Source organism: Macaca nemestrina, chromosome 18 (genome assembly GCF_043159975.1).
Source record: "Macaca nemestrina isolate mMacNem1 chromosome 18, mMacNem.hap1, whole genome shotgun sequence".
Classification (NCBI taxonomy): domain Eukaryota; kingdom Metazoa; phylum Chordata; class Mammalia; order Primates; family Cercopithecidae; genus Macaca; species Macaca nemestrina.
This window is the reverse complement of record NC_092142.1, coordinates 86,661,066-86,686,091: the sequence shown is the minus strand read 5'-3', so window position 1 is coordinate 86,686,091 and position 25,026 is coordinate 86,661,066. Positions and strand designations below refer to the sequence as shown.

The following is a 25,026-nucleotide window of genomic DNA, read 5'->3' as shown; positions in this document are numbered from 1 at the left end:
GCTTATGGTAATTAACACAGGAGACTAGTTTTAAAGGTATATTGTAGAAGCTGTTAGACTTTTTAAAATAGTGATCCTGCAAATGTACGATGTAGTTGCCATTCTTAGCCCCCAGTTTCAGTCTCTACAGGGAGTGGTGGGGCAGGAACAGGATCATGATGTGCTTCACTCTCCTCTTTTTGCCAGAATCACCATTTGTGGAGGCGTCTGTGTCTCTCTTTCTGGTCTTGTCTTTCTCTCCTCTCTCTCTGTCTCTTCTCTGTCTCTCTTTCTCCTTCCTTTGTTTCTTCCTTCTTCAAGAGATAAAGTCTTACTCTGTTGCCCAGCCTGGTTACAGTGGTGTGATCACACCTTACTGCAGCCTCAAACTCCTGGGCTCAAGTGGTCTTCCTGCCTCAGCTGCCCTAGTAGCCGAGATTACAGGCGTGCACCACCATGCCTGGCTAATTGAAAAAAAAATTTTTTTTTCTTTTTTTAGAGAGGGGGGTCTTGTTAATGTTGCCCAGGTTGGTCTTGAACTCTTGACCTCAAGTGATTCTCCCATCTCAGCCTCCTGAGTAGCTGGGATTATAGGTGTGAGCCACTGTGCCAGGCCGAGCTGCTTAATTTCTGTATTTCTACTGCTCAGCAGGATTCGGTTACTGCTGCTTAACGTATTTGTGATTGGGAGATGCCTAATGTTGAGCCTTGTTAAGGCCCTGACGAGACGTACAACGGTAACAAATGGTCTGCAGGAGATGTTGTTTGACAGCTGATGTCCACATCCCTTTCTGCGTTCTCTCCCACCTTGTAGTCATCTCGGGGTGCTGAGCCCTTGCTCTCATAAACACCAGGCGCCTTGACTGTCCCCACGGCCTCAGCCTGCCCTCTCCCACACTGCCCCGATGTCATCTTGAAGACCTTCAATGTGAGCAACCCCCTCTCTTGCAGTGACAGTTGACTGCAGTCTGTTGTGTACCAGCTCCAAGCACATCTTAGCTAAGGTTTTCTGAGCAAGACATTCAGCAGAATCTAGAAGAGGTGGATGGATTTGCCCATATAAAATAGGAAGGTCTGTGTGTGGAAAATGATGCCACAGGGAAAGTTAAAAATAGTGACCGGTGGGGAGAAAGTACCTGCAGCATCAAGCAGAGCTTACATTCAGGGAGGGTGGTGCCCTCTGAAGCAGAGCAGAAGGCGGGGTAGAGGGCATCACGAGGCAGGCCCCAGGGCGGGTGCTGCGAGAGCAGTGCTGGGCAATGGGTGCAGGGTGGAGAGAACATGCCCTCACTGCTCAGTGAGTGGCACCTGTTCAATGGAATTTTAAATGTGCGTGTCCCGTGACCCCCAAGTTTGCTTTAAGGATTATACCCTAAAGAAATGCTTTCTCTTATTTTGTACAAAAAACATGTACAAAATATGTACCAAAAACAGGATGCAGAACAACATATGCTTGGAAAAAAGCCTGCGTGTGTGCACCTGTGTGTGTGCATGTGATTGCATGCATGTATGTGGACGTGTGAGCATGTGTGCCTACATGTGCCTCTGTGTGCATGCGTGTGCCTGTGTGTGACCATGCATGCATACGCGTGAGCATGTGTGCCTGCATGTGCCTCTGTGCATGTGTGTGCATGCGTGTGACCATGCATGCATACGCGTGAGCATGTGTGTGTGCACGTGCCTCTGTGTGTGTGCATGTGATTGCATGCATGTGTGTGAACGTGTGAGCATGTGTGCCTACATGTGCCTCTGTGTGCATGTGTGTGCATGCGTGTGACCATGCATGCATACGCGTGAGCATGTGTGTGTGCACGTGCCTCTGTGTGTGTGCATGTGATTGCATGCATGTATGTGAACGTGTGAGCATGTGTGCCTACATGTGCCGCTGTGTGCATGCGTGTGACCATGCATGCATACGCGTGAGCATGTGTGCATGTGCCTCTGTGTGCGTGCATGCATGTGTGACGGTGTGTGCATGTGTCTATGTGTGCATGTGTGTGCATGTGTGTGTGCATGCATGCATCTTTGTGCATGTGTGTGCCTGTGTGATTGTGTGCCCGTATGTGTGTGAGCATGTCTGCATGTGTGTGCATGCGTGTGCATGCTCTTGTGTGTACACTTGCAAGTGTGTGTGCACACTCACACAGTGACCCAGACAACCTGGTGTGTGCACACTGTACATGCACAGGAGAAGGTCTGTATTTTTGAGGTTTCTTCTGATTCATTGATCTTTTCTTGGTATCATTCTTTATGCCATTTTAATTATGTAGCTTTATGGTATATTTTGATAGGTTGGAGGATTTTTCTCATTTACTTAAAGTGTATGCTTTTTCATGTATTTTTTTTTCCATGAGCTTTACCATCAGTTTTTCAAATTCTATTTTTTTTTTTTTTTCTGAGACAGTCTAGCTCTGTTGCCCAGGCTGGAGTACAGTGGTGTAATCTCGGCTCACTACAACCTCCACCTTGCTGCTTCAAGCCATTCTCGTGCCTCAGCATCCCGAGTAGCTGGGATTACAGGCGCCCGCCATCGTGCCTGGCTAATTTTTTTTTTTTTTTTGAGACGGTGTCTCATTCTTATTGCCCAGGCTGGAGTGCAATGGCATGATCTTGGCTCACTGCAACTTCCACCTCATGGGTTCAAGCGATTCTCCTGCCTCACCCTCCTGAGTAGCTGGGATTACAGATTCCTGCCACCACGCCTGGCTAATTTTGTATTTTTAGTAGAGATGGGGTTTCTTCATGTTCGTCAGGCTGGTCTTGAACTTCCGACTTCAGGTGATCCCCCCACCTCGGTCTCACAAAGTGCTGGGATTACAGGCGTGAGCCACTGTACTCGGCCTTAATTTTTGTATTTTTAGTAGAGATGGGGTTTCACCATGTTGGCCAGGCTGGTCTTGAACTCCTGACCTCAAGTGATCTGCCCATCTCGGCCTCCTAGATTGCTGGAATTAACAGGCATGAGCCACCACACCTGGCCCCCAAATTCTAATTTTAAAAGTCCAGAATGATGATGATGATTTTTTTTTTTTTTTTTTTTTTGGAGACGGAGTCTTGCTCAGTCTCCCAGACTGGAGTGCAGTGGGTGCTATCTCAGCTCACTGCAAGCTCTGCCTCCCGGGTTCCCGCCATTCTCCTGTCTCAGCCTCCAGAGTAGCTGGGACCATAGGCGCCCGCCACCAAGCCCGGCTAATTTTTTTTGTATTTTTAGTAGAGATGGGGTTTCACCATGTTAGCCAGGATGGTCTTGATCTCCTGACCTTATGATGCACCTGCCTTGGCCTCCCAAAGTGCTGGGATTACAGGCGTGAGCCACCGCGCCTGGCCAGAGTCCAGAAGGATTTTGACTGGATTGTGTTTGCTGATAAATCGCATTTAGGCAGTGACACCATCACACCCCCGGTCCTCCCCTCGGGAGTGTTGTGCATCTGTCCATTTAGTTGAGTTTATTTATTTACTTAAGAATTTAAACCTGGGCTGTGGTGGTAAAGAGTGTCAAATCCTAACCGCTAAACCCCCTGGGAAGTTACTTTTTTTTTTTTTTTTTTGAGACAGAGTCTCGCTCTGTCGCCCAGGCTGGAGTGCAGTGGCGCAATCTCGGCTCACTGCAAGCTCCGCTTCCCGGGTTCACGCCATTCTCCTGCCTCAGCCTCCTGAGTAGCTGGGACTACAGGCGCCCGCCACCGCGCCCGGCTAATTTTTTTTGTATTTTTAATAGAAACGGGGTTTCACCGTGGTCTCGATCTCCTGACCTTGTGATCCGCCCGCCTCGGCCTCCCAAAGTGCTGGGATTATAGGCGTGAGCCACCGCGCCCGGCCACATTTTTTTTTTTAACCTTCAGTCAAGTTTAAAATGGCCTGAAGTAGAATTGTAGAGTCCAGGCCTGGTGTGGTGGCTCATGCCTGTAATCCTAGCACTTTAGGAAGCGGAGGTGGGAGCATTACTTGAGCCCAGGAGTTTGAGACCAGCCTGGACAACATAGTAACACCCATCTCTAAAAAAGAAGTTAGCTAGGTGTGCTGGTGCGTGTGTATAATCCCAGCTACTTGGGAGGCTGGGGTGGGAGGATCACTTGAGCTCAGGAGTTCAAGGTGCCAGTGAGCTGTGATTGCATCACTGCACTGCAACCTGGGCCACGAGTGAAGCCCTGAGACTTAACAGAACATCAAAATGCAAGGCATATATATTTAGAAAGCCTTTGACCTTTTGTCTAATGGTTCTCCCAAAAGCCTGCAGTTAGTGCCGGTGCTGGCATGTGGAGGGAGGGCTGACTGTTAGCGCTGATGCCTGTGCGGGCGCTCCTGTTTCATGGTTTTCCTCAAGTGTTCTCCGTGCTCATCCTCACTTCATAACTGTGGCAGACGGTGGACTAAGCTGCGGCGCCTTGCAGAATGAGTCTTGCCTGCCCTGATAGGAGGACGCTGTGGGCAACTCGTCTGCAGGGGCTGTGTTTTGATTCTGAACTTAGAGAACAGTGGGGGGTTTTCCTGGCACGGTGGCCAGCAGTGCCGTCTGCTGGCAGAGAAGAGGACCTTGAGGAGTGGTTCTCCAATCTTCATACTCCACGTAGCCCTTAGGGAGCCCGGGAGAATGCTCCTTCCTGCCCTCGAGCTCCAGACATCAGTCCCATTCAGAGCAGGTTTGATGTGGGGTTGAGGAATCTGTGTTTTACCCCAACGCCTCCTTGTACCCTCTCCACGATCCCGATGCTGACGGCTGGTGACCCATCAGCCTCCATCACTGGTAGAAGGCATGCTTACTTTGAATACTGTTCAACTGATGTGAATTTTTTTTAGCTGCTGCTTAAAAGAAGTAAGAATATTCATGTAAAATACTCTTAGATCCTTAACAATGAAAGTAGTGTAGGTTTTGCTTTTGTAAGTTACTGATGATAGTAGAATGAAAGCATTCTCTGAATGGTGGTTTGACTGGTCAGGCTCTGAGTGCTGTGTGACCAGATCGTCATGGGCTAGTGTAGCTGGGAATGGTACAGGGGACTGAAGGGCGCAGGCGGCCTGTTGATTTCACGGGCTGGGCTGTGGTGTGTGGCATCCTGGTGCAGTAATTGGGCTTTGTGGTTCACACACTTTGTGGCCGCTGCTGAGAGAGGACTACTCTGGCTGTTTTGCCTGTCATTTTTTTTTAATTGACCTAAAAGGAAAGGTCAGGAGATTCAGCTGCAGTGAAGACGGTTTTTGCCCTTTCTGGGGAAGATTGCTCTGGCAGGCCTCGTGTGGGAATCCCCATGGGGTGGGCGTATGTCTTTTGAGAAGTCCAGGAAGAGCTCGTCAGGAGGCGGAATAGACGTGCCTGCCGTGACGCAGCCCTGCACTGCGCTTTCGTTTTTTAGTGAATATGTTTTACTTCTGTGGGGGAGTTAGTTTTTCAGCTGAGGGACTGAAGTTGGGGGGAATTAAGTATTGGTAGAGGCGCACGGAGTCTGAATTCAGTATCTGGAGTAGTCAGTCTCTTCTTTGTCTTTTAAGGGTTTTCTTGTAGGAAGGCAGAATAGATTCCCTCCTGTTACCTGGTCATTTTTAACAGTGATGCATATTTTGGGATGCTGATAATCTGATTTGAGTCGGGTTAATGTATAGTAGTGGTCCCCACCCTTTTCAGCACCAGGGACTGGTTTCATGGACGACGATTTTTCCCCCGATGGTGGGTGGCGGGGGGATGGTTTTGGGATGAAACTGTTCCACCTCAGATCATCAGGCCTTAGATGGTCCTAAGGAGCTCACAACCCAGCTCTCGCAACCTGGATCCATCGTGTTGCAGCTCACAATAGGGTTCGCACTCCTGTGAGGGTCTAATGCTGCTGCTGATTTGACAGGAGATGGGGCTCAGCCTGTGATGCCTGCTGACCCTCCTCACCTCCTTCTGTGCGGCCTGGTTCCTCACAGACCATGGACCTCAAACTGGCAAGCAGCAGGGTGCCTTGGCCTCCTGTCTGGGCGAGCACTTGCTGGGTGCCCTCTCCTGCCTGTTGGTTGGTTGGTTGATTGGTGAGTGTTTTTGTAGCACATTGGATGACGAGTGGATACTTCCTTTTTTTTTTTTTTAGTAGAGACGGGTTTCACCTCCTTAGCCAGGATGGTCTCGATCACCTGACCTGGTGATCCACCCCTCTCGGCCTCCCGCAGTGCTGTGATTACAGGCTTGAGCCACTGCTTCCGGCCGAGTGGATACTTCTTTTTTTTTTTTTTTTTTTTTGAGGCGGAGTCTCGCTCTGTCGCCCAGGCTGGAGTGCAGTGGCGCCATCTCGGCTCACTGCAAGCTCCGCCTCCCGGGTTCACGCCATTCTCCTGCCTCAGCCTCCCACGTAGCTGGGACTACAGGCGCCGCCACCACGCCCGGCTAATTTTTTGTATTTTTAGTAGAGACGGGGTTTCACTGTGTTAGCTCATTGTCTTCTCCATTCTAGCAACAGACAGGGTGTCATGTGGATACTTTGTAACAGTCTCTCATCTCCATTCTAGCAGCAGACATATGCTTGACATCATAATGGTTTGGAAATGAGGGGGAAAATAGCAGTGCTGATGTCAAGACCAACACTCAGGCGCGTGAGCATCCCGCCTCATTGGACGGCTGTGTGTGGCCCTCGCAGCTATTTTGAGATCTCTTCAGTCTCTCCTTTGAGTGGGAGTTGCCTGCAAAGCTGCCCCGATCCGACTTTGCAGCATATATCTCCGTACTAACCGCTTCTTATTTTTGTTTCTGCGTGTTTTAAGTGTGTGCGCGCTCATGTGAGTTTGAAGGGAGTTCAATGCAGAGGCAGGAGCTGTGCTCTGGGCAGTGGTGTTAATCATGGAGGGCGTGGGAAGGGCTGGGAAGAGGAGGGGTTGTAAGACTCCCTTTTTCCCTCCCATGTAAACAGATGCTGGTGACTGAAAGTCTGCAGTTCTTGGCAAGAGTGACTGGACATTGTGAAACACTAAAAACGCCAGTATCTGGTGTTTGCAGAGCATTTTCTTTTAACGAAGGTGTGTCATGGTGGAGATGGGTCACAGCTGGGGGTGCAGGCAGCTGCCAGGAAGGCGGGAGTCACACCCCCTGTGCTGGGCTGGGAGGCAGAGAGACCCTGTTGCCCAGTCTGGCCTGGATCCTCCCAGCATCAGGCTCTGGAGCAGGAGGGGAGGTGGCTGCTCCTGGGAACCCCCCAAAGTAGGGTTTCCCTTCTCCTCACCCCCACAACCTGTCAATCTCCCATTGTGCTGCGCAGCCCGGGGCCTCTGGGAAAGGGAGCAGAGCCGGAGCGGGCGGTCCCCCTCAGGACGCACACATGTCGGGTGGGAGCGCTGGAGCTCTCGTTTGCCTCCTCAGTCACGGTGGGCCTGCCCTGCCTGCTGAGCTTGCGGGCTTGAATATTCACAGCTTGGTTAGGTCGGCCTGCCACACATGACAGCCAGCGTTTCTCCAGGCGCTCACCACCTTCTCTTTCTGTCCCCTGGAGGAGGTGCAGGGGGTTGGGGGAGATTTGTCTGAGCCAGTGCCCTCTGAGGGATCATCTGTGATTCACAAACCACAGATGGAGGCCAGGCCACTTCGGGACCCCGCCCCATAGGTGTTTCTTAACAGCTTTTTCTGAGATGTGATTCGTATACCATCAAATCACCCTTTCAAATGTATAATTTAGTGGTTTTTAGCATATTCACAGAATTGTGCAACCAACACCGTGATCTAAATTTAGAGTGTTTTTGTCTCCCAAAAAGGAACCCCATCTTTCCTAGCAGTCACCCCACCATCCCCCGTCCCTGCCGTCTGCGTCTGTAGATCTGCCTATTCTGGGCATTTCACAAAAGCGGAGTCAAAACACGTGGCCTCTGTGAGGGGCTCTTCTTTCCGCATGGTGCTGTCAGGACGTGTCCTGCTGTTGCGGGCGTCAGCGCTTCACTCCTGTGGCTATATGAGGTGCTGGTGTGTGGGTGGATGAGGGGCTGGTGTGTGGGTGGATGAGGTGCTGGTGTGTGGGTGGGTGAGGGGCTGGTGTGTGGGTGGGTGAGGGGCTGGTGTGTGGATGAGGGGCTGATGTGTGGATGGACCACGTTTTGTTTTTCTGTTCTCTGTTGGGCACTTGGTTTCCATTTTTCTGCTATTGCAGTGTTGCTGTGAATGTTCCTGGGCAGTGCATGCATCTTTGTGTGCACCGGAGCACTTGGGAGATGATTGATACTGTTTGGTTGAATGAAGATATAGATGTGATGCGCATGAATGTGTGTGCACACGTGTGTGAACGCGCGTGTGTGTGCGTGCAAGCATGAGCACTCTTTCCTCCTGATGTGAGGAAGGGGTCATCATTTGGTCCTCAGCTAAAGCTGCATCTGAGTGAAAGTCAATTTCCTGGAGAAGGCTCCTGGGCAGGATGATTCTGTTATTTTACGATTCTGTAGTGAAGGACAGCAACGAGTTAGCTAATAGTGACTGGCCTCTGAGAGTCGCAGGCATGAAGTACAGGTCACCACAGGAATGGACAGGCCCTGCTCTGCCCTCTGGGCGTGGGCGTGGGCGTAGGCAGGTTGGGTTACATGGTCTAAAGCTCTGACTCGCCGGAACCACCTGGGTTCTATCAACAGCAAACAGCAGGAGCTCATGAAGGCAGAAACTGCCCTGCTGGAAAGCCGGGGTGTGTATGGATTCCCCGTTGTGCAGTTTGCTGATGAATGATCATTTGTATCTGTGATAGGACGGAGGCGAGACCCATGTGTACTTAAAGAGACTGGGCTGGGCACGGGCTCATGCCTGTAATCCCAGCACTTTGGGAGGCCAAGGCAGGCAGATCACCTGAGGTCAGGAGTTCAAGACCAGCTTGGCCAACATGGTGAAATGTCATGTCTACAAACATACAAAAAAAAAAATTAGCTAGGCATGATGGCGGGTGCTTGTAATCCCAGCTACTCGGGAGGCTGAGGCAGAAGAATCGTTTGAACCTGGGAGGCAGAGGTAGCAGTGAGCTAAGATCATGCCATTGCGCTCCAGCCTGGGTGACCGAACGAGACTGTCTCAAAAAAAAAAAAAAAAAAAGAGAGAGACTGATTTGTAGAGAAACCGGGAAGGTGAGCTGGAGTGCAGTGGTGTGATCTCCGCTCACTGCAACCTCTGCCTCCTGAGTTCAAGTGATTCTCCCTCCTTAGCTTCCCGAGTAGCTGGCATTACAGGTATGCATCACCATGCCTGGCTAATTTTTTGTATTTTTAGTAGAGTCGGGGTTTCACCATGTTGGCCAGGCTGGTCTTGAACTCCTGACCTCAAGTGATCTGGCTGCCTCGGCCTCCCAAAGTGCTGGGATTACAGTCGTGAGCCATCGCACTTGGCCTAGGATAGATGGTTTTTGACCCATAAGTTTATATTGGTGCTGAGGCCTCTAACTTCATTTGGTATAATTTAGTGTCTTAATCAGTGTTGACAGCCAGAACACCTTGGTTCAAATTCTGGCTGTGCCACAGACTGTTTTCGTGGGTTTCTTGACTTGTGGGTCTTGATTTTCTTTCTGTTTTTTTTTTTTTGAGACAGAATTTTCGCTCTTGTCATCCAGGCTGGAGTGCAGTGGTGCCATCTCGGCTCACTGCAGCCCCTGCCTCCCGGGTTCAAGCCATTCTCCTGCCTCAGCCTCCCGAGTAGCTGGGATTACAGTTGCCTACCACCATACCTGGCTAATTTTGTAGTTTTAATAGAGGCAGAGTTTCACCATGTTGGCCAGGCTGGTCTTGAACTCCTGACCTCAGGTGATTCACCTGCCTCGGCCTCCCAAAGTACTGGGATTACAGGTATGAGCCACCGCGTCCGGCCGATTTTCTTATCTGTGAAATGAGAATAAAGGTAATGTCTGCACCACGAGTTTGCTGTGAGGATAAATGCACATAAAAGGACTGTGCCTGGCGTAGAATAAACAGAAATTGTGGTTTTTCTATGAGTGGTAGTCATTAAGATGAGACAAGGGTGCGGTTTTTAGGCTACCTGAATTCTGGAGACGGCTACTAATCATGCCACACAACGTGATTAAGTGCCCTGTCTTTACTATGCCATCATTTATTACTTGATGGACTTGATACTTGGAAAAGCAGGGTGAAATTCCAAAGGCATGTGTTTGAAATGAAAGGGGAGATGCATGCACACGGCTCCCCCCGGCTGCACTGTGACTGCTCTTGAAAGACAGGGGTTCTCTAGTCTGAGGATGAGCCACTAGACTGAGTTTCCTGTTGGCTCAGCCCCTGTGACCCGGACTCTCAGGGATCCGGCAGGAATTGCTCCTTTGCTCGGCAGCTGTCTCAAGGCACCTGTGCGGCAGTGGTCCTACTGTTGGGCTGCTTCACGACGTTTTTGTCCACAACGCACTGTGCATACAGTGGTGGTCCGCTGAGATGATCAGACTGTGTTTTTACTTCCTTTTTTGTGCTGAGACATATACTTGCCGTTGTGTTACAGTGGCCTCAAGCATCTGGGACAGTACCATGGTGTCCAAGTTTGTAGCCTGGAAGCAGTGGGCTCTCCCGACAGCCCTGGTGTGTGGTAGGCTGTGCCTTCCAGGAGTGTGTGTGTGCACTCGGACAGCACAGTGACAAGGTCGCCTAACGATGTGTTGTTTCCCAGACCTGTCTCTGTCATTAAACAGTGCGTGACTGCATGTTGTACAATTTTGTAAGGTGTAGACTAACATGTAGAGAAGCGTTTGCGTAGAGTGCTTAATTCTGATTATACCCTAAGCATGTAGAGTTACCTGGTGTGTATCTGTTTTCTGTAAATGTCACGGCAGTGGCCCAGTCGAGGGGCCTGGTGGTGACTCTGCCTGGCAGCTCGCCCTGCTTGGAGCTCCATCCTGCATGCAGCTCCTGAGTCTCGAGGCAGCTGCCCCCACGACATTCCCCTGTATTTTGTGCTGTCCATAGGCCTCTGACTGAGGAGGACATGTGGATTTTTTAAGACTCCATATTTAGGAATGATAGCAGTTGAAAAGCCTGTTGGGGATTCAAATATAAATGGGCTTTTTAAAGTAGCTTTATTTTTCTAAAGAGGGACGTGGAATCTTTTTATAGAAAAATTTTCCCTTTTTAGGTAGAAAGCACAGTGATATTTGGCTACTGCCACAAAAAGTTAATTGAGTCCTTTGTGTCAGCCAGAGGATGAGACTCTGGTGGGATTCCCATGCAGGCAGCAGCAGGAGGCCCTGCCCCAGCACGGTTAGGGCAGCCGGGGGCACCCCTCAGCGACGGGGCTGCTGCAGGCCCCAGGCCTGTGTTCCTTTGCTGGATGGGGACGGCAGTGGCAGCACTCGGTTCTCCTGGTTTTTTTGAAGCGGACTTGGATGCACACACACTGGTTTAGTTTTATTTTTGAGACGGAGTCTTGCTGTGTCGCCCAGGCTGGAGTGCAGTGGCTTGATCTCTGCTCACTGCAAGCTCCGTCTCCCAGGTTCACGCCATTCTCCTGCCTCAGCCTCCCGCCACCTTGCCCAGCTAATTTTTTGTATTGTTACTAGAGACGAGGTTTCAGTACTGGTTTAGATTTGGAGGAAGGTCTGATCCTCAGATTGTTCTTATAAAGTAATGCATCAGGAAATTCGTCAGGAGGGGCGTTCGTTTCTTGCTCCGTATGTGTGGGGTTTTCTTCTCAATTGACTGGTGTAGTATGTTTGCTGGATGGCCGTGTCCCTGGGGTGCCCAGCCCGGAGGGAATGGAGCTGCTTTGGAGTCTCTGGAACTGTGAAGTGAGGCCAGCTTGCTGGACTCTAGAGAAACTTAGTGAGCTGAGATCCTGCTAGGTGTCAGTATGTGAGGGGCCACCCCAAAGGCTCTTGCCAGCTCCAGGTTGGATTAGTAGAATTGGTGTCTAGCAAAAGGTACTGACTGCTTCTGGTTGACATTCCATGGATGGGTGTGGTGGTCATTCTGAGTGATACATTAAAAGGGATGCTGATATGATGGAGGATGCTAGAGGAGAGAAGCTGGTGGGACCCTGCGTTTGAACAGTGAGAACCGAATTCGTTCCAGCTTGGGGCAAGCAAGGATCCCTAGCAGTCACCCTGACGATGCAGTGAATTCTGTCTCTGAAGTCCAATAAACTTGGATGAGATCACTCAAGCTTCCTTTTACATTTGAGATTCCATGTCTTGATGTGTTTTCTTTGTGTGTGTGTGGTTTTTTTTTTTTTTTTTTTTTTTTTTTGAGATGAAGTCTTGCTCTCGCCCAGACTGGAGTGCAGTGGCTCATTCTCAGCTCATTGCAGCCTCCGCCTCCCAGGTTCAAGCGATTCTCCTGCCTCAGCCTCCTGAGTAGCTGGGATTACAGGCGCCTGCACCCGGCTAATTACTGTATTTTTAGTAGAGACAGGGTTTCACCATGTTGTAAGGCTGCGGCTGCTCTTGAACTCTTGACCTTGTGATCGCCCACCTTGGCCTCCCAAAGTGCTGGGATTACAGGCGTGAGCCACTGTGCCCGGCCATCTTGATATGTTTTTTAGGGTACCTGCCCATTGGTGGGCTTTTACATAAAACCCTGTAAGTGGGTTTTGGGGACAGTTGTGTAACATGCACAAAAAATAAATGGAGGAAGAATGCATTACCTAAATAGGCACTGACTTGTGTGATTGAAGCTGTAACCATCCTTTGCAGCCCAGAGTCGCTGTGACCTGTGTGGAGAGGGGGGAGGTCCAGGTGGAGAGCGGGTGTGAAAGCCACAGAGGATCCCAGGGAGGAGTGGATTCCTAAGTTGGAGGTGAGGCGGGTCATCAGTGAGGATCCCAGGGAGTGGCTGTAGTGACTGTGCCCACCAATCCTCCTTAAGGCCCTGCCCTGGTACTTGTGGCTTTAGGAGATTTCCTGGGTAGTCCCAGCACACACAGCCTGTTCGGGCCGATGTTGCAGCCCAGAGCCATTCCTGTGTGCCCGGCCTCCTCTGTGCCTGGGCGCCCTGCACATCCGCGGCAGGCGTAAGCACCTCTGCGAGCTTTCTGAGCACCTGCTCGCCAGCGCCTCCTCCCCACCCCTCTCTGTTTCATTGCTCCTCTGTTGTGACAGTTGTGCCTGTTCACTGGAGGACTGCTGGGAGATGCAGGAAAGAATCAAGATGAGAAAACCACTGAGAACCCTCCATGTAGAAGCTGGGATAGGATTTGCTTTGCACCTGCCTTTTCACTTATAGAAGCTGGGATAGGATTTGCTTTGCACCTGCTTTTTCACCTACTGCGACATGCAGTATTATAAAGAATCTGACTCTTAAACATCTTTGTCAAGTTGATAGAACAAAATGGTATCTCTGCTTTATTTGAAATTATTTGATTACTAGGGAGGTTGATTATAGTTTTGTTTTTATTATTTGTATATATTTTTAAGGTTTTAAATTTGATTTTTCTATTTTTTTAATGCCATGTATTTTTATATCAGTTTTATTGAGGCATGATTACATTAAAATTCAATAAAATGCACATGTACACTTAGATGAGTGTTAAGAAATATGCACACTTGGCCGGGCATGGTGGCTCATGCCTGTCATCCCAGCACTTCGGGTGGCCGAGGCGGGCGGATCACCTAAGGTCAGGAGTTTGAGACCAACCGGACCAATATGATGAAACCCTGTATCTACTAAAAATACAAGAATTAGCCGGTCGTGGTGGCAGGCAGCTGTAATCCCAGCTACTTGGGAGGCTGAGACAGGAGAATTGCTTGAACCCAGGAGGCAGAGGTTGCAGTGAGCCGAGATTGCCGCCACTGCACTCCAGCCTGGGCAACAAGAACGAAACTCTGTCTCAAAAAAAAAAAAAAAGAAAGAAATATGCATACTTATGTAATTCCCACCACAGTCAAGATGTGGCCCCGTCTCACCACCCCAGAGAGCTGTAGTTGGTTCTCTCCCAGCCCCTGCCCCGCACAGCCACCCTGGGCCAAAGACGGATCTCGCCTTTAAAACGCTCATGTGCATGGAGTCCAGCAGAACCTGCTTTCTATGTTTTTAAGATTCATGCACATTGCTGTGTGCATCAGTAAACGATTCCTTTTTTCTGAGAAGTCCTCCCCCATGTGGGGAGCACCACACGCTGAGGGACAGCTGGGCTGCTGGCGGTGACACTTACCAGAGCATCTGTAAACATGTGCACGTCCGTCTGTGCGGACCGGTGTTTTCCTTTCTCTTGAGTAAATGTCTAGCGTCAGACTGCTAAGCTGTGCGCTAAGTTTATGTTTCACATGACAAGAAACAGTCCCTGTGGTTTCACTGTCTTAGATTCTCACCGGTGGTTTCACTGTCTTACGTTCTTACTGGTGCCATGGCTCCAGCTGCCCCGTGTCCTTGCCAGCACTTGATATTGTCTTGATCTCAGGTGCCCAGCCATGTGTGGTTGGAGGTCACTGTGGACTTGGCATGTGTTTTCCCTGACCACTCATGATGTTGGGCATCTTTTCCTTTTTTCATTGGCCATTTTCCATCTTTTTTTCCTTCATTTTTCTAACGAACTTTCTGATCAAATTTTTTGCCTGTATTTTTATGGAGTCATTTATCTTACTATTAAGATAGAATTCTGGGCCAGGCAGTGGCTCATGCCTGTAATCTCAGCACTTTGGGAGGCCGAGGCGAGCAGATCACTTGAGGTCAGGAGTTCGAGACCAGTCTGGCTGACATGGTGAAACCCCATCTCTACTAGAAATACAAAAAAGTCAGCGGAGTGTGGTGCTGCACGCCTGTAATCCCAGCTACCTGGGAGGCTGAGGCAGGAGAACCACTTGAACCCGGGAGGCAGAGGTTGTGGTGAGCCGAGATCTGGCCACTGCATTCCAGCCTGGGCGACAGAGGGAGACTCCATCTAAAAAAAAAAAAAAGATAGATTCTGGATACAAGTCATTTGTCAGTCATATGTTTTAAAATATTTCTCCCCGTCTGTCGCTTGCCTTTTTATTTTCTGATGGTGTATTTTTGAAGTTTTTTTTATTTTGGCAGAGTCCAGTTTATAATATCCTACCTAGGAAATCTTTATGCAGTCCAAGGTCTTGGAGACGGTCTCCTGCTTTATTCTTGATGTTTGAGCATAGCTAGCTGGGCTCTTAGCAGGATGGTTTGGTAGCTCGTGGATCAGATTAAATGGTATTTAATTTGTGAACACTAAGTGCTCACAAAACAGAAATCAGTGTAAAAATTGGGTTTTGTTTGTTGTTTTTAGAGCAACCAGAAATTAAGCAAGTTGATGGTGTCTTTTTGTTTCTTTCATTTTAGATCAACAGGGGGTCCTTCAGGTCGGAGTGGACATCGGATGGTGGCCTGGAAGAGACAGTTGATCCTTTTTGGTGGCTTCCATGAGAGTACACGGTTGGTACCAAGAATGGAAAAATCTTTCTCCCCTGAAGCATTAAGGAATGGGCTTTTTATGGGAAGAACATTCTGAATACATAAGACGCACTCATCCTCCCAAATCCAGCTTCACGGGACTGTGGCTTGGGCAGCCACACAGGACCTTGCCCTCCAAAGGGCCTCACACCGGCTTCATGCTGTATTCCTATTGAAATTCGTAACCATTGTTGAACAAGGGACCCCACATTTTAATTTTACACCAGGCCCTGCAAATGATGTGGCTAGTTGTATCTAAAATGGGGTTTTGGCTGGGCATGGTGCCTCACGCCTGTAATCCCAGCACTTTGGGAGGATGAGGCGGGTGGATCACTTGCGGTCAGGAGTTCGAAACCAACCTGGCCAACATAGTGAAACCTTGTCTCTACTAAAAATACAAAAACTGGCCAGGCATGGTGGCAGGGGCCTGTAATCTCAGCTGTTCAGGAGGCTGAGGCAGGAGAATCGCTTGAACCCAGGAGATGGAAGTTGCAGTGAGTTGAGATCGTGCCCCTGCACTCCAGCCTGGGTGACAAAGAGATTTTGTTTGGGGAAAAAAAAAATAAATAAATAAAATGGGATTCTCAAACATTCGCCTGATTCAGAATACCCTGGAGGGCTGGTTAGAGTGCTGATCGCAGCTCTGACTCAGAGGCCTGGAGTGAGGCCCAAGAATCTGCGTTTTAACAAGCTCCCGGGTGATGCTGATGTTGCTGGCCAGGGGACCTCACTTTGAGAGCCACGGGTCTGGGATCACTTCAAAACACTCCTGTCCGGGAGAGCAGCGGCAGCACACCCTCCACAGCGATGCCAGAAGAGGAGGCCTGTACTTCTCTTCTGATGTCACATGGATGTTTGTGTAGCCGGCATGGCTGCCCAGGGTGAGCTGCCGGCTCTCTCATTGTTTTAGGCCTGTCATCTGCTCGCATACCTTCTTGAGCTTCCTTAGTTCAGTCTAGAAAAGCAAGACACGGGGAGCTGGTTGTGCCTGTTTCTGTCCTAAGCACAGCGTTCTAGGTGAAGTGTCGCAGACTCTGTGATCCTGGTGAAGGCTATCTTTGAAGGGCTTTCTGCTGGCCTTGTGGTGTCAGAGACAGTGGCTGTTTTTATCCCCGGGGCCTCGTTTGAAGCTCTCTTTCTCTACTGGTCCCTTTGGAAACAGCATTGCAACTGATTGTGACGGTGCCAGTCACAGCTTTGTTACATTGTGAGTCCAGTTGCATGCTCTGGTGATTCTTGGTCTGTGGTGATAAGTCTGTACAGCTTCCCAAAGTGGTGGGATTACAGGCGTGAGCCACCGCACCCGGCCAGGTTTCAGATTTTCTTCACTGATACATTCTCATTAATTCTGTGAATTGAGGGGAAAAGGAATCCAAATTCTTAAATACTTTGCAAGGGGGAAAATTTTGAAAATGTAATTCAAACTAAAAAATATTTAAGGCTGGGCACGGTGGCTCACACTTGTAATCCCAGCACTTTGGGAGCCTGAGGTGGACGGATCACTTGAGGCCAAAAGTTCGAGACCAGCCTGGCCAACATGGCGAAAACTCATCTCTACTTCAAACAAATTAGCCAGGTGTGGTGGTGCGCACCTTGTAATCCCAGGCACTCGGGAGACTGAGGCAAGAGAATTGCTTGAACCAGGGAGGCGGAGGTTGAAGTGAGCCAAGATTGCACCACTGCACTCCAGCCTGGGCAACACAATGAGACTCTGTCTCAAAAAAAAAAAAAAAAAAAAATGTATCTTAGTCCATTTTGTGTGGCTGTAACAGAATACCTGAGACTAGTTAATTTCAAAAAAAGAGGTTTAGCTTTATACCAGCCCACTCTCAGGAACTAATGCCATGCTGCAAGAATGAAATCAGAACAGCGCCCAGCCACTCACGAGAGATCCGTCTCCTGAACCACACCCCTCTCCCAGCCCCTCCCAGCACTGCCGCCCCGACACACACCCCTCTCCCAGCACTGCCGCCCCCTGACACACACCCCTCTCCCAGCCCCCTCCCAGCACCGCCGCCCCGACACACACCCCTCCCAGCCCCTCTCCCAGCGCTGCCGTTCTGGGGATCACATTTCAGCATGAGTTTTGGGGGGGACAAACTCAAACCATAACAAGTAATGGTTTTGTGTCCTTGAAGGAGTTGGTTGGATGCAACAGTGCTGTAATTTTGTATGGTTTTTTTAAAAGTTTTTTAAACTTTTTTTTTTAAACTTTTTTAAACTTTTTTTTTTTTAAACTTTTTTAAAAAAGTGTTTTTACACTCAATCTCTTCAAGACCAAGCTGTCACTAGCAGGTCATCATCTCACATTAAAGATGAGGAAGTCAAGGTAACTAATAAGTAGTTGAATAAGTAGTCGAATAATAAATAGTCAAATAATAAGCAGTCGAATAAGAAGTAGTCAAATAAGGCCGGGCGCGGTGGCTCAAGCCTGTAATCCCAGCACTTTGGGAGGCCGAGGCGGGTGGATCACGAGGTCAGGAGATCGAGACTATCCTGGCTAACATGGTGAAACCCCGTCTCTACTAAAAATACAAAAAAAAAAACTAGCCGGGCGTGGTGGCGGGCGCCTGTAGTCTCAGCTATTTGGGAGGCTGAGGCGGGAGAATGGCGTGAACCCGGGAGGCGGAGCTTGCAGTGAGCCGAGATCACGCCACTGCACTCCAGCCTGGGCGACAGAGCGAGACTCCGTCTCAAAAAAAAAAAAAAAAAAAAAAAAAAAAAGTAGTCAAATAAGTAGTTGAATAATAGTCGAATAATAAGTAGTCAAATAAGTAGGCAAATAGTTGAATAATAAGTTGAATAATTAGTTGAATGAATAATACATAGTTGGATAATAAGTGGTTGGATAGTAAGTAGTTAATAAAAAGTTGAATAATAAGTAGTTAAATGAATAACAAGTAGTTGAACTGCTGGTTTTCAGTGGGTCCCATTCCCTGCCCCAGCTGGCTCTGACTTCCTGTACCAGGTGACTGACTGGTTGCTTACTGCCATTTTGTAGAAGAGAGCCTGGGCCAGTTAAAAAAAATTTTATATGACTACATGTAGTCATTTATGTTCATTCTTTTTTTTTTTTTGAGACAGAGTCTCGTTCTGTTGCCCAGACTGGAATGCATTGGTGCGATCTCGGCTCACTGCAACCTCTGCCTCCCGGGTTCAAGCAATTGTCTTGCCTCAGCCTCAGTAGTTGGGACTACAGGTGTGCACCACCATGCCCAGCTAATTTTTATATTTTTAGTAGAGACAGGGTTTCACTATGTTGGCCAGTTTGGTTTCAAACTCCTGACCTTGTGGTCCACACACCTCGGCCTCCCAAAGTGCTGGGATTATAGGCGTGAGCCACTGCGCCCAGCCTTGTGTTCATTCTTAAAATTTATTTTAAAACAATTGTCAGAATGCAGACATGGGATTCATGAACTTGTCAGAGCATTAATCCATCACCTACTATGTGTAGGACAGTGAGATTGTACAGCCCCTTCCTCCTTTGAATTTACAAGTTATAAATCAAATCATAATTCATGTTTGTTTTAAGTTGCAACCACTTTAAAATCAGAACTTTGTTCAAAGCTATTGTTATCTTGTTTAAAATTATTTAGATGCCAACTTTGAGTTTTCCTTAAACACTCTTCTGCATTTATAGAGAAAATATTCTGTATTTGTCTTACGTGCAAAGTAGAATCTTTGTACTGAAAATCTGCAACGTGAAATCAGAAAAAACAGTGGTCTGTAGCAGTCTTCTAAAGACTACAAGCTTCCACATTTCCACATTCCTCAGATTCTACTTATGTTAAGAGCTATGGTCCTGCAAAGGGTGTGGTCAGAGTTGCAGTCAGCAAGTTCAGGTTATCTTCTCTTTCTTCTTTTTTTGAGACGGAATCTCACTTTGTCACCCAGGCTTGAGTGCAGTGGCGCGATCTCAGCTCACTGCAGCCTCCGCCTCCCAGGTTCAAACTATTCTCGTGCCTCAGCCTCCTGAGTAGCTGGGATTATAGGCACCTGCCCTCATGCCTGGCTAATTTTTTGTGTTTTTAGTAAAGAGGAGGTTTCACCATATTGGCCAGGCTGGTTTTGAACTCCTGGTCTCAAGTGATCCACCTGCCTCAGACTACCAAAGTGTTGGGATTACAGGCGTCAGCCACTGCACCCAGCCTGTTTTGTTTATCTTAAGACCAGGTGTGGCAGCTGGTGCTGGGTAAACGCCCTGTGACTTTTCCTGCTTCACACAAAACAGGAACAAACAGAAAACTGGGCAGTTGAGACTTGGGCTAGAGCTATTTGCTCTTCCATGCTTTCCTTAAAAAATCAGTTTAGCTCTCCTTTTTGAGTAGCTGGAGAGCAGCCTCTTACCCTTTCACAATTATTCTGTCAAAGTTCCACATTAGGACGGGACGCTCTGGGTGTGCCTCTGAGTCTCCCCATGCCTGCAGCAAAGCTGCCACTTCCCTGTTCGGCCCAGTCTGTGTGCTGGGTCCGGCAGGCACTGAGCAGGGTAGGGCTGCGGGGCCTCCTTGCCACACTGTGATCTCTGGGTCCAGCAGGCACTGAGCAGGGCAGGGCTGTGGGGCCTCCTTGCCACGCTGTGATCTCGGGCAGAGGATCGGTTTCTGTGGTCTTCAGTTTCCTGGAGCGCCCAGTCCCTTCGCTCACGCCTCCAGTCCACTCTGGGGCCTTACCGCACTTCCTGCCAGGCTGTTCACCTCTCCGTTCTGATCATTCTGTTAGAGGTGTCATTCATTGCTGCCCTTACAGTTGCACACCTAGTAACCTAATGGAATTATTTGTGATTGTGTTAACTGTAAGAAAATGCAGTATGACTTTCAGATTGAATTCTTCTGCCTCTGTGGGCCAGCATTATTTCCGGTTTTCAAATGCAAACTCACACGTGCTTGTGGTCCTTTCAAATAAATTCAAACTTGAATTAAACAGGTGACTTGGTAAAAATGTTGCGCTGTCTCCAGGTAGATTGCGTCAAGATTGAGTTTGAGGAGACCTGGCTGGTGTCTCTGGCTTGTTGCAGGGAAAGCGCCCATGTTTCTGTGTTGATTGTTGTGTTGGTGTGAGAGCAGAGGAGAGAAATGGTTTGAGTTTTTTCCCAAATAGTAGAAAATTTGGCCGGGCGCGGTGGCTCAAACCTGTAATCCCAGCACTTTGGGAGGCCGAGACGGGCGGATCACGAGGTCAGGAGATCGAGACCATCCTGGGTAACACAGTGAAACCCCGTCTCTACTAAAAATACAAAAACTTAGCCGGGCGAGGTGGCAGGCGCCTGTAGTCCCAGCTACTCGGGAGGCTGAGGCAGGAGAATGGCGTGAACCCGGGAGGCAGAGCTTGCAGTGAGCTGAGATCCGGCCACTGCACTCCAGCCTGGGTGACAGAGCGAGACTCCGTCTCAAAAAAAAAAAAAAAAAAAAAAAAATTAGAAAATATACCTTTAATTTAAATCAGGTTCAGTTTTTAATGTCAGGTCTTTTCCCAGTGTTACGGACCCTGACAGTTGGTGTTACTTCGTTCTAACCAGGGATTACATCTACTACAATGATGTGTATGCCTTTAATCTGGACACCTTCACATGGAGCAAGCTGTCCCCGTCAGGCACGGGGCCCACACCTAGATCAGGCTGCCAGATGTCCGTCACTCCCCAGGGCGGCATCGTCATCTACGGGGGCTACTCGAAACAGGTAAGGCGCGGGGTGGGGAAACAGGTAAGGTCCGCGTGGGGAAACAGGTAAGGCGCGGGTTGGGGAAACAGGTAAGGCACGGGTTGGGGAAACAGGTAAGGCACAGGATAGGGAGACAGGTAAGGCGCGGGGTGGGGAAACAGGTAAGGTCCGCGTGGGGAAACAGGTAAGGCGCGGGTTGGGGAGACAGGTAAGGCACGGGTTGGGGAAACAGGTAAGGCACAGGATAGGGAGACAGGTAAGGCGCGGGTTGGGGAAACAGGTAAGGCACGGGTTGGAGAAACAGGTAAGGCGCGGGTTGGGGAAACAGGTAAGGCACGGGTTGGAGAAACAGGTAAGGCGCGGGTTGGGGAAACAGGTAAGGCACGGGTTGGAGAAACAGGTAAGGCGCGGGTTGGGGAAACAGGTAAGGCACGGGTTGGAGAAACAGGTAAGGCGCGGGTTGGGGAAACAGGTAAGGCACGGGTTGGAGAAACAGGTAAGGCGCGGGTTGGGGAAACAGGTAAGGCACGGGTTGGAGAAACAGGTAAGGCGCGGGTTGGGGAAACAGGTAAGGCGCGGGGTGGGGAGACAGGTAAGGCACGGGTTGGAGAAACAGGTAAGGCGCGGGTTGGGGAAACAGGTAAGGCGCGGGGTGGGGAGACAGGTAAGGCGCGGGGTGGGGAGACAGGTAAGGCGCGGGGTGGGGAGACAGGTAAGGCGCGGGGTGGGGAGACAGGTGAGGCGCGGGGTGGGGAGACAGGTGAGGCGCGGGGTGGGGAGGCAGGTAAGGCGCGGGGTGGGGAGACAGGTAAGGCGCGGGGTGGGGAGACAGGTAAGGCGCGGGGTGGGGAGGCAGGTAAGGCGCGGGGTGGGGAGACAGGTAAGGCGCGGGGTGGGGAGGCAGGTAAGGCGCGGGGTGGGGAGACAGGTGAGGCGCGGGGTGGGGAGACAGGTAAGGCGTGGGGTGGGGAGACAGGTAAGGCGCGGGGTGGGGAGACAGGTAAGGCGTGGGGTGGGGAGACAGGTAAGGCGCGGGGTGGGGAGACAGGTAAGGCGCGGGGTGGGGAAAGAGGCACTACTGTCTGTGGTCTCTTCAGTTTCATGAACATTGAAACTTTCACATGGGATTACTCTGGTTTAATATAAACAATTCTAATATAAACAGTTCTTCATGTTGAATTAGAAGTAGAGATAGTGTTAATCGGCTCCACCGTGAACTGGGTGCGACTGTTGGGGCCGTGTTCTGTTCTCCACACCCCTCCGCAGTGCAGTGTGAGCGATTCTGTGTTCTGAGGGTCTCCTTCCTGCACCGCGGGTGCTCACTGCTGTGTAGCATTCCCTGTGGAATGAAATTCTCCTCGCTCCTGTTAACGGGCTTGTTTCTTCTGTAGCCTGAGAGCAGTGCTGGCAGGAATGTTCGCGCCCGCACCGGAGCCTCCTGCTGGTGGAGTGTGTGCTCCGCACATGTGCTGGCATCTCCCGCTCGTGGAGCGTGTGCTCCTCACACGTTCATTGCTGCTTCATGCTGAGGTGTTCCATTATGTGACTGTCCCACAGTTGGTGGTTCTGTTTTTCATCGGTGGACACCCGGGCTGTTTCCATTCTTCAGAAGACACAGCCTTTGGAAGCAGCTGTGACTAAAGCTGCTCTGAGCATGTCCATACGAATCTTTTGAGTGGCTACATGCGTTGGTTTATCTTGGGTAAGTGGCTGGTTCCACTTGTGCTGGAAATGTCGGGGAGTTCCGGTTGCTCCCTATTCTTACCAGCCCTGATGGCGTCAGTCTTTCCATTTTTAGCTATTCTGGTGGATGGGTGGTACCTCATGTTTTAATTCACATTTCTCCATGACTGCTGGTGTTGGGCGCTTTTCATGAGCTTATCTTCCCTGAAGTGTGTGTTCACGTCGTCTGCTATTTTTAATGGGCTGTATTTTTGTTAGTGAGTTGCAGAAGGTGACATTCTGGATACCTGTCCTTTTCAGGTGTGTGGACCCTCGCAGTAGTGGCATGGCTAGTCACCTTCTGAAGTGTTTGTTGATAAGTAGAAGCTTTGAGTTTTGATAAAATCTAATTTATTACGTTTTTCTTTTGTGATTATTGCTGTCTGTGATACAGGAAGACCTTGTTTACCTCCAGTAACAAAGATTTTCTTATATTTTTTCTCTAAAAATTACATGGTTTTACAGTTAGTCCTGTGATCTACCTTGGACTAATTCTCAAGAGTAGCACGAGGTGGGTATTGAGGCTCATCTGTTTCCCCCGTATAGATACTCATCTCAGCATCATCTGTTGAAAAGGCTTTTTAGGCCGGGGACAGTGGCTCACGCCTTTAATGCCAGCACTTTGGAAGGCCGAGGTGGATGGATCACTTGAGGTCAGGAGTTCGAGATCAGCCTGGGCAACATGGTGAAACCCTGTCTCTACTAAAAAATACAAAAATTAGCCGGGCGTGGTGGGGCGTGTCTGTAATCCCAGCTACTCAGGAGGCTGAGGTAGGAGAATCACTTGAACCCGGGAGGTGGAGGTTGCAGTGAGCCAAGATTGTGCTACTATGTTCCAGCCTGGGCAATAGAGCAAGACTCTGTCTCAAAAAAAAAAAAAAAAAGAAAAAAGAAAAGGCTTTTTATTCTCCGTTGAATACCTTAGGAACCTTTGTTGAAAATCACATGCCTGTGGGAACATAGGTCTGTTTCTCCGTTCGGATCCACGTCCGTCCTGACGCCAGTGTCCCACCAGCCTCGTTTTTACGCCTTTCTAGTAACTCCTGAAATACAAGTCATTCAGCTGCTGCTTTTTCAAAGTCGTTTTGACTATTCTAGCTTCTTAACATTTCTGTATACATTTTAGCATGAGCTTATTAATTTCTACCAAAAAGGGGGCAAAAAGCCTTTTCAGAAGCCTGCTGGGAATCTGATTAGAGTTGTTTTAGATCTGTAGATGAATCTGGGGGAGATTTGATGTCTTTGAGTCTTCCAGTTCTTGAACATGGATTCTCTCTCAATTTATTTTGGTTTGCTTTAATTTCTTTCTTTCTTTTTTTTTTTTTTTTTTGAGAGAAGGTCTCACTCTTTCACCCAGGCTGGAGTGCAGTGGCACAATCACGGCTCACTGCAGTCTCTACCTGGGCTCAAGTGATCTCCCGCCTCAGCCCCACAAATAGCTGGGACCATCATGCCCAGCTAATTTTTGTGTTTTTTTTGGTAGAGATAGGATTTTGCCACGTCATCCAGACTAGTCTCGAACTACTGGGCTCAAGCAGTTTGCCCACCTCAGCCTCCCAGAGTGCTGGGATTACAGGCATAAGCCGCCGCACCCGGCCAGTTTCCTTTACTCTCTTTCAGCAGTGTTTTTTTATTTCTCAGTGTAAAGGACTTATATATATTTTATTAAATTTATGTTTATTGATGTGAGTGGAATTCTTGAAATTATACTTTCCGATTATTTCCTGCTAGTGTATAAAAACACATTTTAGGCCAGGCACGGTGGCTCACTCCTGTAATCCCAGCATCCCAGTGCTTTGGGAGGCCAAGGCTGCGGATCATGAGGGCAGGAGATCGAGACCATCCTGGCCAACACGGTGAAACCCTGCCTCTACTAAAAATACCAAAAGAAAAAAGAAAAAAAAGCCGGGCATGGTGGCACGCACCTGTGGTCCCAGCTTCTCTGGAGGCTGAAGCAGGAGAGTAGCTTGAACCCAGGAGGCAGACGTTGCAGTGAGCCGAGATCATGCCACTGCACTCCAGCCTGTGGGACAGAAGCGAGACTCCGTCTCAAAAAAAAACCCAAAAAAACCCAAAATTAGTTGGGGGTGGTGGCACATGCCTGTAATCCCAGCCACTTGGGGGACTGAGGCAGGAGAATCACTTGAACCCCGGAGGTGGAAGTTGTGGTGAGCTGAGATTGCACCATTGCACTCCAGCCTGGGCAACGAGAGTGAAACTCTTGTCTCAAAAAAAAAAAAAAAACCACATTTTGTGTTTTTTTTTGTATATTCACCTTGCATTTTGTGATCATGCTGAATTCACTTATTTTTACTAGTTTCAGATTCATTAAGATTATGAAAGCAATCGTAATAGCGCA

The 25,026-nt window shown here is 49.2% G+C and overlaps 1 protein-coding gene across 9 annotated transcripts in view; it reads left to right on the top strand.

Annotated features, from left to right (window-relative positions):
• LOC105488887 (kelch domain containing 4) overlaps window positions 1-25,026 on the top strand; it is a 64,012-nt gene that overhangs the window by 17,710 nt on the left and 21,276 nt on the right. For 6 of the 9 annotated variants that reach the window (XR_011616678.1, XR_011616677.1, XR_011616681.1 and 3 more), the window contains exons 6-7: window positions 15,175-15,267; window positions 20,804-20,963. Coding sequence is in view for 2 of the 9 variants with exons in the window: in XM_071085074.1 (XP_070941175.1) it covers window positions 15,175-15,267; window positions 20,804-20,963 (253 nt within the window). In the remaining 7 variants the exon portion in view is untranslated. Of the gene's footprint in view, window positions 1-6,531; window positions 6,727-6,857; window positions 6,964-7,612; window positions 7,892-12,551; window positions 12,688-15,174; window positions 15,268-20,803; window positions 20,964-25,026 lie in introns of those variants that run through there. The other 3 variants (XR_011616682.1, XR_011616680.1, XR_011616683.1) reach the window with 3 other exon arrangements.